This window comes from Zootoca vivipara, chromosome 12, assembly GCF_965207765.1.
Source record: "Zootoca vivipara chromosome 12, rZooViv2.hap1.1, whole genome shotgun sequence".
NCBI classification, from domain to species: domain Eukaryota; kingdom Metazoa; phylum Chordata; class Lepidosauria; order Squamata; family Lacertidae; genus Zootoca; species Zootoca vivipara.
Window position 1 is genome coordinate 21,724,700 of NC_142595.1, and position 18,475 is coordinate 21,743,174.

At 46.2% G+C, this 18,475-nt stretch overlaps 1 protein-coding gene across 3 annotated transcripts in view; it reads left to right on the forward strand.

The window, feature by feature from the left end:
* ARHGAP23 (Rho GTPase activating protein 23) overlaps nucleotides 1-18,475 on the forward strand; it is a 175,286-nt gene that overhangs the window by 141,020 nt on the left and 15,791 nt on the right. For all 3 annotated transcript variants that reach the window (XM_088655239.1, XM_035135511.3, XM_035135510.3), the window contains exons 11-21: nucleotides 411-548; nucleotides 2,853-3,155; nucleotides 4,283-4,344; nucleotides 5,639-5,766; nucleotides 7,339-7,457; nucleotides 10,182-10,337; nucleotides 10,971-11,049; nucleotides 12,586-12,659; nucleotides 15,125-15,214; nucleotides 16,476-16,601; nucleotides 18,190-18,231. In XM_088655239.1, coding sequence (XP_088511365.1) covers nucleotides 411-548; nucleotides 2,853-3,155; nucleotides 4,283-4,344; nucleotides 5,639-5,766; nucleotides 7,339-7,457; nucleotides 10,182-10,337; nucleotides 10,971-11,049; nucleotides 12,586-12,659; nucleotides 15,125-15,214; nucleotides 16,476-16,601; nucleotides 18,190-18,231 — 1,317 coding nt within the window. The remainder of the gene's footprint in view (nucleotides 1-410; nucleotides 549-2,852; nucleotides 3,156-4,282; nucleotides 4,345-5,638; nucleotides 5,767-7,338; nucleotides 7,458-10,181; nucleotides 10,338-10,970; nucleotides 11,050-12,585; nucleotides 12,660-15,124; nucleotides 15,215-16,475; nucleotides 16,602-18,189; nucleotides 18,232-18,475) is intronic.

Here is an 18,475-nt window from a genome sequence, read left to right on the forward strand (position 1 = left end):
TTCTGCAATGTGCCATTAGTGGTGGATTTCTACTGGACCGTCCACACACCATTCTTCTTCTTTATTAGTAGTTTTGTGATGCTTCCACAATGTTATATAGTGCAACAAAAGCAGAACAACCTGGAACATTTGTGGTATGGAAAGTTATAGGATTTCAGCAGGAAGTTGCAGGACGCACACTGATTGGGAAGCAAAGTAGTCTGTCTGCCCCAGGGGCAAACAGTATTGAAAGCAAGATCACGTATCACCATCCCAATACCACCATGAACACAAATCATTGTGTATGCACAATGGAAAGCGTGTCTGGAGGGGCCTCCCCTTTCTCTCTCCTTCCCCAGTGGTTGAGCAGCGGTTGCTTTCCCTCCCATGGGTACCCACCAACCTCTCTTTTGTTTCCTGTCCCCTTGCAGTCTTTGGATAGCCTGGGTACCTCAGAAGACACCCGGTCGAAGCGGCATTCGACCTCGGACCTGTTGGATGTCACTTTCAGTAACGTGAGGAAAGAGGGCTGGCTCCATTACAAACAAATCCTCACTAAGAAAGGCAAGGTATGATGTACCTTCTGGCAAGGATGGAGTAGTGTTGGTGTATGTCTTTGGTTGGGGTGGGGTGGTAGGAAATAATTCTGATGTATACACTGGTAAGTGCTGGCCATGACCAGTCAGGAATTTTTTTTGGGGGGGGGAATGTATGGCCCTCCAGTAGCTGGGACTCCCAACTCTTTAGTCCCAGCCAGCATGACCAATGGTCAGGGATGCTGGGAGTTGTAGTCCAGCAACAACATCTGAAGGGGCCACAGATTCCCCACCCTTTCAGAAAAAACATAGTTAAGCGCTACAGCAGACCCAAGGCTTACACACAACTTACTTACCGGTATGCAATTACAGCTTTGCGCAGGTGGCGGGAAAATAAAAATAAATGGAGGGGGCAACAGTCAAAAGGGGTCATCCAATATCTTTGTGTAACTTTCCCATAGCACGCCAAGCAGGGTGGAGGGCTTGAAAAGCTCTTTCTGTACCAGATTTTCCTGCCACAGAAAGATTTTAAGCCCTCCACCTTGCTTGCTGGGCTCTGGGAAGGTCACACAAGGCCTCTGTTTCTATATCTGTTGGAAGCTGCTGCCCAGAGTGGCTGGGGCAACCCAGTAGGATGGGCGGGGCATTACTACTACTACTACTACTACTACTACTATTACTACTATTTTGGGAGGCCCCACAAGATCTCACAAGAACCTCCCACAGCCTTCCAGAGGCCTTGTGCAATGTTCCCAGGGGCAGTTCCTGCAGTCTTCCTGACTTCGCATGATATTGCCTTTGCATACGAGCCCCCTAAACATAACCCCCACCCCAGTTTAAAAATAATGAGTCTGAAAGGAGTTGAACTTAAAAAATAATAATACAGAAACAACCCAGCACTTCGGTTCCAGTGCATTACTGTAGTGTGTGGAATGCTCAATGTTTCTAGATTCCTTATTCCCAAACAGATGAAGAAGAAAATTAAAAACAGCTTTCTCTGCTAATAATGAGTGGTGCTGTCCCATCCTTTGTAACCCTCAGAAAGGGAGCTACGTTGAGATTTCTGTACTATTTTACTTAAGTGTGGAAGCCAGGTAACCGATAAGAAATCCATAATTGTTGGACAGTCATATAAATAAGCAAACCTACACACATGTACTAAGTTTGGACCCTGTCCCCGAGTTTGAAAGTTTGGTGTTTCTTCTTGTAAGTAATTTCTAATAAAGGTGCAAATATAAATCTTTTAAGCACTGCAACATGTTCTTGAGTTCTTGAATGCTCTTCTTTTTGGGGGGGAGGGGGGTGAAGGTGGGATTTCACTCAATGTTTTCTAGTACTGTAGCTGGAGGAAACCTTGTTGCCATTTAAAAAAACAGAAACACAGTGCTAGAGCTCATGGGTTAAATGTGAGAGTGCCAAGGTTCAATCTGTCATCTCCAGGTAGGGCAGGGAAAAGACACCTGCCTGATGCATTAGAAAGCCACTGCTAGTGCCCTGTAGATAAATTATAATTCAACTCCCATTATCCCTGATGATTGGCCATTCTGGATGAACTTGATGGAAGTTGCAGTCCAACATCATATGAAGAACATCGGGTTGGGGATGGCTGGTGTAGGCAGTACTGCACTGCATATACCAATTTCCTGACTTGGTATAAGGAACCTTCCTATATTTAGCAAATAGGTAACTTAGAGCAAGAAACCGCGTCTTGCCCAAGATGATGTAGGGTATGTTCACATGAGCGCCTTAAAACACAGCAAGAGTATCCCCACCCCCGCTGCGTTTCACATCAGAAAAGTGGGGAGGGGGAATATCTTCACCAGACACACATGACCATTTGAGTTGCTCCCCCCCACCCCCACCCCCACCCACTACAAACTCTTGCCCATTAAGCTTTCATATGCGCATGCACACTCATCTGTGCATGTGCGACTGCTGCTAGGATACGTTCACATTCTCCAGTTTACAAGTCTGATTGGAACTGGTTTGAGCAAAAAATAATAATGCATCAAATAGCAGTGTTTGCCAAGAAACTACAGGATCAATATGGACTGTGGCTGACATCGTGTGAATATGAAATCTAAAACTAGCAGTAGAAGTACACTGGATGCCGAGCAAGCAGTAATGTGAACAAACCCATAGTAAGCCTGAGATAGCAAAAGGGCTTGATCTCAGGCACTACTGAAACTGAAGTGTTGCCTATCAGAATTTGGTGCCCCAATACATCTTTGCAGGAAATTCTCTCTCTCTCTCTCTCTCTCCTTCACCTCCCCTCTGTGTCTTCCTCCTCCTTCAACATGCGTCCAATTCCTACTCTCGCTCTTTCTCCCTCTACAGAAAGTTGGCGGAGGCATTCGGCAGTGGAAGCGGGTCTTCGCTGTCCTACGTGCACACTCGCTCTACTTATGCAAGGACCGGCGGGAGGCTGTGGCCATTGCCCCGCCCCCAGGTGAGGAGGAGCAGCCGCCAATCAGCGTCCGAGCGTGCCTGGTAGACATCTCCTACAGTGACACCAAGAGGAAGCACGTCTTCCGGCTGACGACCGCTGACTTCTGTGAATGTCTCTTTCAGGCCGAGGATCGGGATGACATGCTGGCCTGGATTAAAGTCATCAGGGAGAGTAGCAAAGCCGAGGGCGAGGTGAGAACTGCCCTTGGTTGGCTCCTGTGCCATTGGCTTTTCCAAAACACCTCTATTGGCAGTCTCCTCTTTGCTTTCTCTCAGGTGTTTGCCCTTTTCCCCAAGGAAGAGGCCACCTGCAAATTCTCAAGTGTGCCTGGTCTTAGCACGCACATTGCTGTGAGCATCCATGGATCTCCCATGGCATGTTGGGATGTGCAAACATTTTGTGGCTTCCATCCAGTTGGATATAGGCTGTCTTCCAGAGAAGCAATATACACATAGAAAGTGGGGGGACCTGTGTCCATTACCAGAGATTTCTTTGAAAATGCTGCTGTCTCAGCAGCTTCTGCTGCTGAAGAGGCAAGCCACCATTCTATATAAAAAGCAGCTTGTCTCTTTGTAAATCAAAAGTGCACTGAAGAGAAGCCTCTGTCTGTGCATGCAGTTATTCTACATGCAGTTTCTTTGTATAGCAATCCCACAGCATGAACATGCACTAGTGTGAGCATGTATACACAGCGAGGTCCCCCCCCCCCCGAAAGTTTTAGCAGTCCCTGAGAATTCCATGCTAGTAAAAGCTTAAGGCTTGGGAGAGCTGAAATATCAGTTTGGTGGTTCAGGCACAAGAGCTGCTGGAAGGCGAAAATCCTCAGCCCACGCTGTGCATAATTCTGAATTTAGGAGGCAAATCGTAATACTCCTACTTGTGCTCTCAACCCTCCAGATGTGCTCTCAATTTTATGACCATGCAATTGTTCATCTCCATACTTGGGCTTCTTGAATTTGGGAGGCATAGAAGTTGCTTTGTCCAAAAATTGGGTCTGGCTGTCTTCTGCCTCCTTTGGCTGGAAGAGATAGGGAGGATAAACTATCCATATATGTAGGGAAAGAAAAGGTTCTGCCCTAATTATTATATATGCAGAACATTCCTTCACCCCTTGATTCCTGTTTGAATGTATGAGCTGTGCAGGCAATTAATTGGTTCAAACTCTGATTTGACCACTTTTTAGCTTGTCCCAGAATTTTGATGGAACTGAAAGGGGGAACTTTATTCAGCGGAGTAATGAGATACTGTTGAAACTCATGTGGCTTTGAGCTGACAGTTAACCTTCTTTCTATATCTTTTCTCTCCCAATCATCTCCAGGACCCTGGGTTTGCAAGCCAAGCACTGATCAATAAGAAGCTAAATGATTACAGAAAAGTGAGGTAAATTTCTTACCATTCTTTCTTCTTTGCTCCCCACCCCACCCCATTTTGTCAGTCTACGTCTAGTTCTTTCTAAACCAGGCATCCCCAAACTGCGGCCTCCAGATGTTTTGGCCTACAACTCCCATGATCCCTAGCTAAGAGGATCAATGGTCAGGGATGATGGGAATTGTAGTCCAAAACATCTGGAGGGCCGAAGTTTGGGGATGCCTATTCTAAACTATCTGGGCTGCACCACTTTAGATTGCTGTTGGGGACTCATGTGATCAAGTCTCTATACAACATCTCCCCCCCTCCACACACACATAGAAAGCAAGCTTATGAACGAGAAGCTGGGCTTAAGACATACATTAGTTTTCTAGGTGGAGGGGTTGTGGGTTTTGTGAGGCAGGGGTGTACAAAGGAACATACTATTAGATTAGACCCTATCTGCAATCTGCAGTCAGACACAGGTTACCTCAGTCAGGCATGGCCAAACTGGGCCCTCCAGCTGTTTTGGGACTACAACTCCCATCATCCCTAGATAACAGGACCAGTGGTCAGGAATGATGAGAATTGTAGTCCCAAAACAGCTCGAGGTCCAAGTTTGGCCATGCCTGCCTCAGATAGTACTTTTGGGGCAGGTATCCTATTTCTTTCCTTGTTAAGTGCAGGGTTAGGTTAAACTTAACATTTGCCAGAAAACTCTCTCACAATTATATAGCAAATTGAAGCACGTGCTACCTCACTCAAGATTGTGCCACTTTCACTGGTTGGTGTGCAATACCTCCCCTCCTCTCTTCTTGGTTAGTTGACTTGCTGATAACAGAGTTAACCCTTATGTTGCAAACCGAATGATCCCTACTGTTGCACATCCAACACGACTAAATGACTAAACAACAACAACAATATGAAAGGTGAATTATGTGTACAGTAGTACCCTGGTTGTCAAACTTAATCCGTTCGGGGAGTCCGTTCGACTCCCAGAACCGATTGAAAACCAAGGCGTGGCTTCCAATTGGCTGCAGGAGCTTCCTGTACTCAATTGGAAGCCGCAGAAGCAGCATCAGATGTTCGGCTTCCAAAAAATATTTGCAAAGCAGAACACTTCTGGGTTTGCAGTGTTCAGGAGCCGATTTGTTCGGGAGCCAAGGCATTCGACAATCAAGGTACCACTGTATAGGTTTGTTATCATAAAGAAAGTTTAGAAAATCCTCTCCGGTTGAGTTGATGGCAAAGACCCATGTTTTGTATGTGTGAAGTTGAGGCCTTGAGTTGGTACACTGCAACACTCCATGTTCCTTTTCCCTTACAGCTCCTCTGGGACCAAACCAGACTCCTCCCCAAAAGGTCCTCGTGTGCCAGGGGTGAAGTCAGAATTGCAGAAGCAACTAGGAGCAGGGCCACCCCGTTCTCCACGGCAGGATACCATCACACTAAGAGGTATGAGAGTATTGAGCGCATCTCTGTCTGAGTCTTTGTGAGCAACGGGGCGAGAAGCCACTCCATGTATTTTGCACGTTAAAATACAGAGGGAGAAGGGACGCGGGTGGCGCTGTGGGTTAAACCACAGAGCCTAGGTCTTGCCAATCAGAAGGTCGACGGTTTGAATCCCCGCGACAGGGTGAGCTCCCGTTGCTCGGTCCCTGCTCCTGCCAACCTAGCAGTTCCAAAGCACGTCAAAGTGCAAGTAGATAAATAGGTACCACTCTGGCGGAAAGGTAAACGGTGTTTCTGTGCGCTGCTCTGGTTCGCCGGAAGCGGCTTAGTCATGCTGGCCACATGACCCGGAAGCTGTACGCAGGCTCCCTCGGCCAATAAAGCGAGATGAGCACCGCAACCCCAGAGTCGTCCGCAACTGGACCTAATGGTCAGGGGTCCCTTTACCTTTACCTATCCAGAGGGAGCACAGAAATCTGTGAATAGTGCCTAACTATTTTTTTAATCAACAGCTTCTGGAGCTCAGATTATCCTAGATGTTCTGCTCTCTGAGGTCCAGCTGCCTCATTCCAGCTGCAGCAGCAACTGTTTAATTTATCCCTCTATCATTCTACATTAACATATCCTCAAAGCTGCTTATATTTGTTTTTAAGGAACAGTATAGGACGACAGGGGTTGCTGGTCAGAATCCAGAGTGACTTATTGGATATAATATAGGATCTCTGGGAGGCTTGGGTTCAAATCATATCACAGCCAATGACTTGCTGGCTGAGTTGGGTTATGTATGTATGTATTTAAGTGCCATCAATATACAGTCATACCTCAGAAGTCGAACGCCTTGCGAGTCGAATGTTTTGGCCCCTGAACGCCACAAACCCGGAAGTGAGTGTTCCGGTTTGTGAACGTTCTTTGGAATCCAAACGTCCGGTGCAGGTTCCACAGCTTCCGATTGGCTGCAGGAGCTTCCTGCAGCCAATCGGAAGCCACACTGGTTTCTGAACGTTTTGGAAGTCGAACGTACTTCCGGAACGGATTGTGTTTGACTTCCGAGGTACAACTGTAAATGGCTCTGTACAAAATTATTTAAATTTTCTCATTGTCTTCTGCCTCAGTTCCCTACCTAGAAGTTATTTGTGTGTGTCTCCATTAACCAGGCTTGTCACTGTCAGGCTAGCTTTTCACATGCACAATTATCATTTTTTAATGTGTGAGAGAAGGAAGGGTCACCCACCTGTCAATGACATCACAACGACCCATTTTCATATGCTGGTGTTATTTGAAATCAAACCATGCTGACAAAGGTACGGCTTTGTGGGCACCAATTACCAGCTGATCAGTGGTGCTTGCAAACCCCCACTTTTGTCATCTTTACCTGCAGCACACCTGGTGCTCGGGTGGATAAAATGGTCTGTTGGGCAAAATGGGGAGGACTGATGGGCTTGATTATGCCTGCAGACCTGTGGTACCCCATCTCTGCTTTAGGCGGGCCACTGGGTGATAATTTTTCCTCTGATTTTGGCCTGTTACGTTTCTCAGTCAGTGAACTTGCTTTTGTTCTTCTTTCCCCCTGCCCAGATGACAGTGCCCACCAGAAAACTCCTTGGGGCATCAACATAATGAAGAAAAACAAGAAGCCTGCTCCAAGGGCCTTTGGCGTGAGACTAGAAGACTGCCAACCTGCCCCTGACAACAAGGTAGACCCTTCCATTCCCCTGCATGTGCAAACCTAGTGCATAAAATTGTAAGAAACCCATCTTTTCATGCTGCAGCACCTACATTTTGGAACTCCCTGCCTGTTGAAGGCAGGCAGGCGCTGGACTTGTCACTGCACACCTAAAACATTTTTGTTTAGGAAAGCCTGTCCAGACACAAAGATGTGCTGCTACAATCAAGTGGAATATGCATTTTGTTAACTAAGTAAATATTAAGAGAGGAAGCACCTTGAGCTTTCCAAAGGGCTAAAACCCAGTTAAAATCTCTGGTATGCTACCTTCCCCAATAATAACCTGTCATTCCATGGACTGTCACCCGCCTTTGTGCTCTTCCTGCTTGCAGCCTAGTCACAGACAACTGTGTGTTTGCTTTAGATAGCGAATACCTGCCAGCATGCAAGTGGAGTCACCACATGCAACGGAAAAAGGTGTGTTGTGGAGAGTTGAAAGTGAGGAGGAAGTTGAGATCTATTAGCCTGGTGGAAAGAGAATGATTTCCCAGACATGGTCTACAGCAGGGGTAGTCAACCTTTTTATACCTACTGCCCACTAATGCATCTTTCTTGATGATAAAATTTCCTTACCACCCACCAGTGCTCGATGGAAGGAGGATTCAGCTTGTGCCGTAGAACCACCTACTGCCCACCTAGAATCCCGAAACGCCCACTAGTGGGCAGTAGGGGCCAGGTTGACAACCCCTGATCTACAGAGTTCCAGTTGAGGGGGCTGGGTGCTAAATGCCAGTGCGGTGCAGTTGGTAGAGTGTCAGACTAAAGCCTGGAAGATTGGGGTGCTGTTCCCCACTCAGCCATGAGGCTGTAACCTATCTCACAGTTTGTTCTGAAGGCAACCTTGAGAAGAGGTGAGATATGTTGTTGGCATCTGTCTGTCTTGAGAGACAGACCTTCACCTCTGGGGGTGAAGTCAAACCTCTGCATTAGCAGCACCAAAGTGACCTCCCTGGGGTGCAAGCCTGGGCAATGTGTATGGAGGTCCTGGGCTGCCCAGACAATAACTCCCCTCTCAGACTCACAGTTCTCCTCCAAAGGAAAGCACAGCAATACGTTTGGCACCTGCTTGGCTGCAGGAGTTGCTGGAAGGAGGCGTACAAGGCACCACCCAAGCACCTTAGGGACTCCACTCCAGATTTGTGTAGGGTTTACTCCTTAGCCTTTTCTTCTCCCGAATATATTTCACAAGGCAGCAGAGGTTTTTCTTCTCCTAGATGAGCTACCTTCCCAGGTTGATGAGCTTCACCTGCCCCTAAAGGTGGGATATAAATGTACTAAATAAGTAAAGCTATACAACACATTCCTGTTCAGGGGATGTGCAACATGCTGCTTTGTTGTTTAGTCGTTTAGTCGTGTCCGACTCTTCGTGACCCCATGGACCATAGCACGCCAGGCACTCCTGTCTTGCACTGCCTCCCGCAGTTTGGTCAAACTCATGTTCGTAGCTTCGAGAACACTGTCCAACCATCTCGTCCTCTGTCGTCCCCTTCTCCTAGTGCCCTCCATCTTTCCCAACATCAGGGTCTTTTCCAAGGATTCTTCTCTTCTCATGAGGTGGCCAAAGTATTGGAGCCTCAGCTTCACGATCTGTCCTTCCAGGGAGCACTCAGGGCTGATTTCCTTAAGAATGGATAGGTTTGATCTTCTAGCAGTCCATGGGACTCTCAAGAGTCTCCTCCAGCACCATAATTCAAAAGCATCAATTCTTCGACGATCAGCCTTCTTTATGGTCCAGCTCTCACTTCCATACATCACTACTGGGAAAACCATAGCTTTAACTATACGGACCTTTGTCGGCAAAGTGATGTCTCTGCTTTTTAAGATGCTGTCTAGGTTTGTCATTGCTTTTCTCCCAAGAAGCAGGCGTCTTTTAATTTCGTGACTGCTGTCACCATCTGCAGTGATCAAGGAGCCCAAGAAAGTAAAATCTCTCACTGCCTCCATTTCTTCCCCTTCTATTTGCCAGGAGGTGATGGGACCAGTGGCCATGATCTTGGTTTTTTTGATGTTGAGCTTCAGACCATATTTTGCGCTCTCCTCTTTCACCCTCATTAAAAGGTTCTTTAATTCCTCCTCGCTTTCTGCCATCAAGGTTGTGTCATCTGCATATCTGAGGTTGTTGATATTTCTTCCGGCAATCTTAATTCCGGCTTGGGATTCATCTAGTCCAGCCTTTCGCATGATGAATTCTGCATATAAGTTAAATAAGCAGGGAGACAATATACAACCTTGTCGTACTCCTTTCCCAATTTTGAACCAATCAGTTGTTCCTTACAGGAGCTTAATTGTTCCTTACAGGAGCTTAATTGTGATACATGCCGATCCTGTGTTTTCAGAAGTGTAGGGACTTACTCTCGCATCTCATGCCCAGTTAAAACGCAGTGCCCAAGTTGTTGATGTCCATATTCCAACAGTCGCCAGAAATCAATTGAAGTTCAGACTATATGGATTTGGCTGCAGGCAAAATTTGATGTTCCAGAAATTTATATGACATCCTTGCATATGGGGATATGTATTGGTCATGTGCACTGGACAGCTATTTAAGGCCCTTTAGACCGGGTGTGGCACCTTGTCTGGCACCACACCATTTGCTTCTGCAGCTTTAATTGCCGCCGCCACACAGCGCTCGTGCCTTTGACTTGTGAAGATTTCTGAGACTGCCGCCAGCCTCACCTCTGCACTTCACTTTCTGCAGAAAGTCCCCCTGATTGTGGAAGCCTGCTGCAAGGTGGTGGAAGACAAAGGCTTGGAATACATGGGCATCTACCGGGTCCCTGGGAACAACGCTGTGGTCTCCAGCCTCCAGGAGCAGCTCAACAAAGGATCTGCAGAAATCAATCTGCAGGAAGAGGTGAGAGCAGGACCACTCTGCCCCTCCCTGGCTCCTGCCAGTCTCTCTGCCTCCTGTCAGTCTCCCCGATGTTCGCTACTGTTGAAAACTCAGCGTGTATAGTATACTGCTGCCACCTAGCTGCCACTTAGCTGTACTATAGGCAGTGCCCACGCATATTTGCAGAAGACTGTACCTGTTGCACACCGAACGCTGGGCCAGTTCACAAGCATAGTTTGGGCTTCTGACTCGTAGAAGCAAATAAGTGGCAGCAAAGAAACTAAGCTAAAAAATCAGGAACTCTCCGAGTCAAATCATGCCTCAGCCATGAAACCACTAGCTGTACTTTGGCAAGCTTGCCTCTCCCCACCCACCCCCTCTGCCATCTAGTGCTATAATGTAACGAGTACAGCATCCTTTTCCTGCTAAATCACCTGTTTTCTGGAGACAATAAATCACTGGTGGAAATCAAAGGTGGTCTCTTGGCCATTTCTTGCCAGCATGGCTACACGATTTACAATAGTGTTGATGTTTCTCCTGTTCTTTTGGGATCTGGTCTCTTGGCTAGAGTAAACATCTTGGTGAGATTAGAAGTGTGGTTTTGAAACATCCCAAACTTTAAAATTACTTCTTTCTCTCTCCCTGTTTGGCCAGAGGTGGCAAGACTTGAACGTCATCAGCAGTCTCTTGAAGTCGTTCTTCCGGAAACTCCCGGAACCGCTGTTTACAGATGGTGAGTGACTCTGGCTAGACACCCTTGGCATTTAAGATAGCGTAAGTCTACATTTTCTCTCTTGAACGGATGGGCAAATTGAAAGGCAAAATGCTCGGATGGTTGGGATTGTGGGGTGGGCCACGTTTCTGGTGTATTGTCTGCCTTTTGGGTCTAAACCTAGGCGCTCCCCTCTTTCAGCAAATGAAATTGGTCTTGGCAGTGCAGGGGCAGACATGAATGGGGGTGAGGAAAGAGAGGAGAGGGGAGCTTAAATAACCACAGAAAGGGCTGGGGACTCTGGGTGGGCAAGTGACTATATAATAGCAAAGCTCCCAGGAAGCTTTTAAATTAATTTCAGGTTTCTGGAAGGGAGGTATTTTCCCCACAGTCCTCTTCCTTGTCTTCAGTGCCTTAACCTTGGCCCTATTTCTTTCCCATCATGAGCAAAACACTTGCCTTTGAATGAGCAGGGTTGTCCCTAACAGTGGAAGGGAAAAGCCATCAAGTCAGCCATGTCGCAAAACCCCTATCATGCAGGAGCAGGACTGCATTTGAGTGCTCACCTGGTAGGTTTAGGTGACAAGGGTTTCCAGGAAGGCCAAGTGAGCAGGAGCGAGCAGAGGAAGAGATGAGGCAGAAAGCTGTTGGAGGAGGGATGGAGCTCTCCATCTTCCCACTGCCAGTTCAGTGGCAGGACACCTGCCTTGTGTGCAGAAAGCCCCAGGCTCAATCCTCAGCATCTCCAGGTAGGGCTGGGAGAGGCTCCTGTGCAAAGTCCGGGAGAGCTGCTGCCGGTCACTGTAGATCAGGCATCCCCAAACTGTGGCCCTCCAGATGTATTGGCCTACAACTCCCATGATCCCTAGCTAACAGGACCAGTGGTCACGGATGACGGGAATTGTAGTCCAAAACATCTGGAGGGCCAAAGTTTGGGGGTGCCTGCTGTAGATGATGCTGAGCGAGATGGACTGCTGTAGAACAGGGTTTCCCACACTTGGGTCTCCAGCTGTTTCCCATCATGCCTGATCACTGTTCCTGCTAGCTAGGGATTATGGGAGTTGTAGTCCACCTGCTCAGATCAACCCATTGCAAGCCTCTAAATTAATTTTTTCTCTAAGCAAAGGGGCAGCTATGTGTTCTTTGTTTTCCCTTCCAGCCAGACTAGGTTATTGTAATGCACTATGTGTGGGGTTGCTTTTGAAGACTGTCCAGAAGTTTCAGTTTTTCAGCAATGTAGCTGCCAGACTTTTGTTGGGCATTCACAGACCAGAGCATATAACTCCAGGCTTTGATCTCTTTGGGGAGCCTTGAGACTTCTTTGGGCTTCCTGTTTGCTTCCGGGCTCAATTCAAAACGCTTTAAAACCCTAAGCAGCTTTGGATCAGGTGACTTTAAGGAGTACTTGCTCCCATTGAGATCAGGGTCAGAGGTCTTGCGCTCAGTGCCATTGGTCTACCCAGGTAAACTGCCACCTCAATTCCTTGCGCGGGACTCCCGTTTCCTCTGACCAGACAGTGCCTAACAATCACAGATGAACTTCTTCTTTCTTACAAGATAAGTACAATGACTTTATCGAAGCCAACCGGATTGAAGATGCCAGCGAAAGGATGAAGACCTTGCGCAAACTGGTACGCAATTTGGGGAGGGGAAGTTGTCCTCTGTGAGTGGATGCTTTTTTTTCTTTGCAATGAGTGGGGAAACTCAAACACATTTCCTCTCCGCCTTGTTGTAACAGAGCTTTTGAGAGGACAAGTTGTAGCTCAGTGGTAGCGCATCTCTCTTCCATGCCGCAGGTCCCTGGCATCTCCAGGTAGACTTTGGGAAGGACCTCTAACCGAGTCCTTGGAGAGCACTGGCCAGTTGATGTAGATCCGGGATGACTCAAGGGCTGCATTGAAAGTCGGTCAGACCTCTAAGACCTGGATACCAGTGGCAGAGGTGACCAATGCACACTTATTACACACACACTTATCACACATAGAGCACATGCACACTTAGAACATATACAGCAAACAAACCTGCACGCAAACTAACCACATATATATAGACACGTGGCATTGCCCACCCCCCGCCATGCAGCCATACATAGGTCTTCCTTCTCTTTCGCATACAAGCCCCTATCACAGGATGGCAGGAGATTTCATGCTGCCTCGTGGTCTTCAAGGAATGATACCTGAAGTTCAAGAGGCAGCGTTTTCACACCCACCGCAGTGCTGGTGGGCGGGAGGAGACTTGCCACTCTGGGTTTACCAACCCTAATGTAGACTATACTGAGCTAGGCAGCTCAGTGGTCTGCTCAATATGAAACCACTTCCTGTGTTCCAGTTATGCTAATGTGGTGGCGGCATAAGTCAGTCTTCAGCTGAAATTAAAAACTTAATACTGGTGTGGATAACAGATGGGTTGAAGCATGTTCTCTACAGCAGTTATGTGTTGGGTCTCTAGGTAAAAAGCTGGATCCTGCAGAGAGAGAGAGAGAGAAATTGCCAGCATGGGAATGGAGAGAAGAGGAAGCCTTAAGTGTAAAATGTTAACACCCAGCAAATTTCAAGTCAGAGGATACTCCAAGGGCATCTATAAAACAGACAGTTTACTTAACTGCCAAGCCAGTTATAAAAACACTTATGTCTTTAACACATTGAATGGCATCCAAGTCAACAGTGAAGCATGAAATTATTCCTAATCCTGGAAAACCAGTATGCAGAAATGATTTCTCTCTTTAAGAACACCAATTTTATAACATAAAGCAGAACAAATTATGTAGCACTCCTCTCCAAACACACTTCATCCCTTGGCATAGGAAGTTCATTATTTAAACCTAGTTTTAAACAATTTTTTAAAAATTGTTTAAACAATTTAAAAAAATCATCCCTTTATAATCTTAAGCATTCTCTTGTCCCATTTTTCATTTCGTAAAACAAACCAACAGAATCGCTCTAAAGAGTCTGGTTTTGTTTTTGTTTTTTAAAATAGACTTTCTTAACCCTAAAGGCAATTCTTCATGATGTCTGCTAAAGTAACCTCTAAAACAAAGGCCACAGGCAGCTTATATAGTCCTGAGTACAAACCAAAAGCCTCTTAATGCCAATTACGGAGGACTAAAGTTGGGGTGGGTGGACTGGCCTGGCTGAATGAACCTTATACTTGCATGCTGACTATGTAAAATAATTAACCTTGAACCAGTGAAGAGGGAAAAACATGTAGGAAATAAGTACATAGGGAAGGAAACCCAGTGCTAGTCATATGCCAGGGAGAACCAACATGTAGCACAAAAATAATTGGACTTCAACTCCCATCAGCCTCAGCCAGCATAGTCCAATGGCCAGGGATTATGGGAGTTGTAGTTAAGGAATGACTAAGTGTACCACAGTGGCTACCCCTGCCATATTTCTAACGCTCTTGAACTGTTATATGTAGCTAAATTGTGTAAGATGTAATTAACTCCATATTGACAAATCCTGTAATGAGCCCCGCTCATGCTTGTAACTTTCTCTTTTGCTGCACAAAGAATCAGAGAACTGTAGAGCTGGAAGGGACCACAAGGGTCAATCTAGTCCAACCCCCTGCAGTGCAGGAATCTTTCGCCCAATTTACAACCCTGAGATTAAATGTCTCATGCTGAAGTATCTTCGTTCCCTAAATCTGGGTTCTTTCGCAGTCGTGAGCACTACAACACCACAGCCAAGCAGTTGCTGATTTCAGGGGCAATTCAATCACATGCCAGCAAATTCAGATTGTGCAGTTATAGTTAACTGGAAGGACTTGAGCACAGGATTACCTGTCCACACACACACTTTAAGCTTGCGCATACTCAGGTGAATTCCTGAGCATGCCTTATGGAGCAGGTACAGCTATATCTTTTGGGGTCCAGCTTTGGTTGATGTAGGTGATGGTAAGCTTTTGAGTTTCACAGGTTTCTGTGTCTTCCTAAATTCAGAAGCTTCCATACCCCTGCAGTTTGAGTGCCAAATTCATTTCTCCAAAATTGTTGGAGAAATCTGGAAGAAGAGAGGGATTGGAGGGATTTTCCATCTTTCATGGATGACCCAAGCTCTAATCGGTGGCTGCTGCTGTTCTTCCACCTGTTCCTCAGATCCGAGACTTGCCAGGCCATTATTACGAGACCCTGAAGTTTCTGGTGGGACACCTGAAGACAATTGCTGATCATTCCGAGAAGAACAAGGTAATGTTTGCCGAACCGAAAGAAATACGCAGTATGATATGGTAGCTTCTTCATGTGGAAGAAGATCCATGTAGGTGCAACAAATAGCACAAGCCATGGGTAAGCAACACTCTTCCACAACAACTCTGCTCCCAGAAAACAAAACCCCAACATCCCCATGACAGAGACATTGTATAGCCTCTGTGCAGGTTATGTGAAAACAAATCAGGACAGTTTCTCAGTATATTTGCTTCATCTGGAAGCAGCCTTAGGCTAAGGAGTGGTTTGATCTCAGTGCCTCGTAAGCAGTGTAAGAGGTCAGACCAAAGTCCAGTGTCCTGTCCCCACACCGGCCAGCCAGATGACTGTGGGAAGCCTGCTGGGGGGACAGGAGGGTAGCAGCCCCATTCTGCTTTCATTTCCCAGAAATGAGAGGTTTGTTGAGAGGTAGTGTAACTGAGCCTAGAGTTAGCACATGGCCATTGTGACTGTAAGATGTTGATAGTCTTATCTTCTGTGGATTTGTCTAAGCCCCTTTTATTTTTTATCTTTTTGTAATTTTATTTATGTATAATTTTCAATTTTGCAAGGATTCCACATTCACCTAAATGCCAACAATACGTTTATACATTTAACATCGACTTCCCTTCCCCCCATTCCTTTGCTGCTGCATATTCTAAGTATTCCATATTCTGTCTTTTTCATTTTTTTAAATCTCAGTTTATTTTATACGGCTGAATTTAGTCTAATCCTGCTAACGGTTTGATTTGTTTATAATGATTCCCCCCCCCCAAATATCCTACAAACCATTTCCAGTCTTCCTTAAAAACTCTTCCTTCCTGCTCTCTTACTCTGCTAGTTAAACTCGCCATTTCTGCATACTCCCATCAACTTCGTCTGCCATTCCTCCTTTGTTGGAAATGGGCCTTCTGTCTAAGCCCCTTTTAGAACCATCTAAGTTAAGTGTCCATCTCTACTGTCTTCATATCTTCCACTGCAATCCTAGTCACTTAACTAGAAGTAAGCCCCAAACTTCCCAAAAGACAATGGTTGGATTGCACAGTTAGCCTGCAAGCTCCTTGGGGCCAAATTCCGTTTTTTAAACAGAATTCCATAAGCAATAGCAAAGTGTATTGTGTACAGTGCAGGTGTTATATAACTATAACTGGGACTGAAAGCTGAGATGTTTACGGGAAACAGTCTTGTAGCTTCCTTTGCCAATGCCAGAATAGTCTTTTCTCTCTCTTTTTATGCCTGAAAACAACAATGGCTTGCATTGCAGATGGAGCCCCGGAATCTTGCTCTGGTGTTTGGTCCCACCCTTGTTAGAACGTCAGAGGACAACATGACCGACATGGTGACACACATGCCTGACCGCTACAAAATCGTGGAGACCCTCATACAGCACGTAAGGGGAATGGCAGGTGGGGGAGGGCTGGAAGGCAGCCAGGAGAAGACTGGCCCTGCCTCCTGGATGTGGGATGACCTCCACTTAATTACTTTTTAAACGTCATCTGGATATCTTCTTGCAAAGAAATGCATGCAATTTTTTTTTATCCATCATAAGTTTCCGAAGTGGTTGCTGTGTTTTGCATTTGCTCCCATCACTGTAGATATAGGTGAGCATTTCCAAATTTATTGAGGTACGTTAGCTTATCCATATAAGAAGAGCTTTTGCGAGATACAAGGAATATCTCATACTGTACGTTAATGAAGAAATCAGCAGTAGACACTACTGGTCTCATTCCAGTATTTTCTATAATCGCAACTATTGGCTGTTATTCTGAACTGGCTCTTGACCAGTGGATCAGCTGTGAAGTACCGTACTTTCCCTGTTCTTGCCAGCTGCTGCTCAGCAGGTGTAGGGTTGATGGGAGTTGTAGTCCCATCAGGAGGGCTATAGGCTCCTCTTCCCTGCCTTGGGGTAAAGTCATTGCAGCATTTGTAGAGCAGTGGGATTGCTTCAGAAGCACCCTCACTGGGTTCAAACCAGATGTGTATTTTCCTGTTCTACAGGAATAGAGGGCTGGTAAGGGAGAGAATGGTTCTGCAAGTTTGAAGCATGAGCTGGGTTGAGGGGAAGTAATAACCAGTGGGTTAGGCTGTCACAAATAAATCCCTCCTTTGAAGCCACATTCTGGAAGGACTGAAAAGGTGCAAACTTGAATGCTTGGTACAAGAGAGCATGGTGTGTTGCCCTTACAGAAAAAAATTACTCACACATTAAGGCTTGCGCAAAGCATAAAGAAACTGTTGTGGGAGAATGGTGGAGCTTTATTTCATTCAGAAATTCTCCAGAAAACCAAATACCAATTCCAAAGCTTTACGCTAACTTGTGGATCACTTAATCATAACTTGTTTTTATAGGCGTACACTGTTGGAAGTTGTAGTGTATGTATGGGAAAATAACCTGTATTTTGGGGGGGGGATCAAATTAAAAACTCAAATATATCCCTTCCTAGTTCCCTGAAGCCAGTGGAAAGTCAATGCACAGAAATGTTCCTGTGTTGTGATTTTTAAAAATAACAACAACAGAGAGGGCAAAGGATCATACAACTGGCTAAATACAAGAGTTAGAAATTATTATTTGCAATAGGTGGGAAGCCCTCCAAAAGCATAATGAGGAAGGAGGAATTCTGATGACTAGCTAACCCAGTGCCCAGCTTCGCAGAACGTACGTCTGTCTTGCGAAGTGAAAAGCCAGGAAGAGTCCGTGTTCTTATTTCAGGGGTGAAGAACCTGCCACGGCATCCCTTTAAATCCAGGGCAGGCAGCCTCTTGGATTCCAGCCTTCAACTGCCCAAACCAGCATGGCCCAATGATCAGGAGAGATGGGACAGGTGTAGTCCCATAACACCTGAAGAGCAACAAGTTCGCCCAGCCCACCTTTAAACTTGCGAGTCTTAAGATGATGTTGGCTTTGACTGATGGGGGAAATTAATGTTAGTAACTCGACTCAGCTTTGATTCCTCTCCTCTGACTTTTCCCTTCCACAGTCAGACTGGTTTTTCAGCGACAAGGAGGATAAAGGTGAGAAGGTGAGTCACTTGGAAAGGAGGAGGATGCAGGTACCTGGGAATGCAGGGTGCCAGCACAGCCCTTTCCCAGCCACTCTCTGTAGACCGTGTTTCTGCTGTTGGTTGTCAGAAAGGGCAGCCCTGCAGCTAGGGTGTTGTTGCGGTAAAAGAGCCTAAGGTTTATTTAGGAGCATATCAGATGCCTGTGAGGAAACCCACTAGCAGGACAGGAAGGCACTAGCCCTTTCCCAACAACTGGTACTCA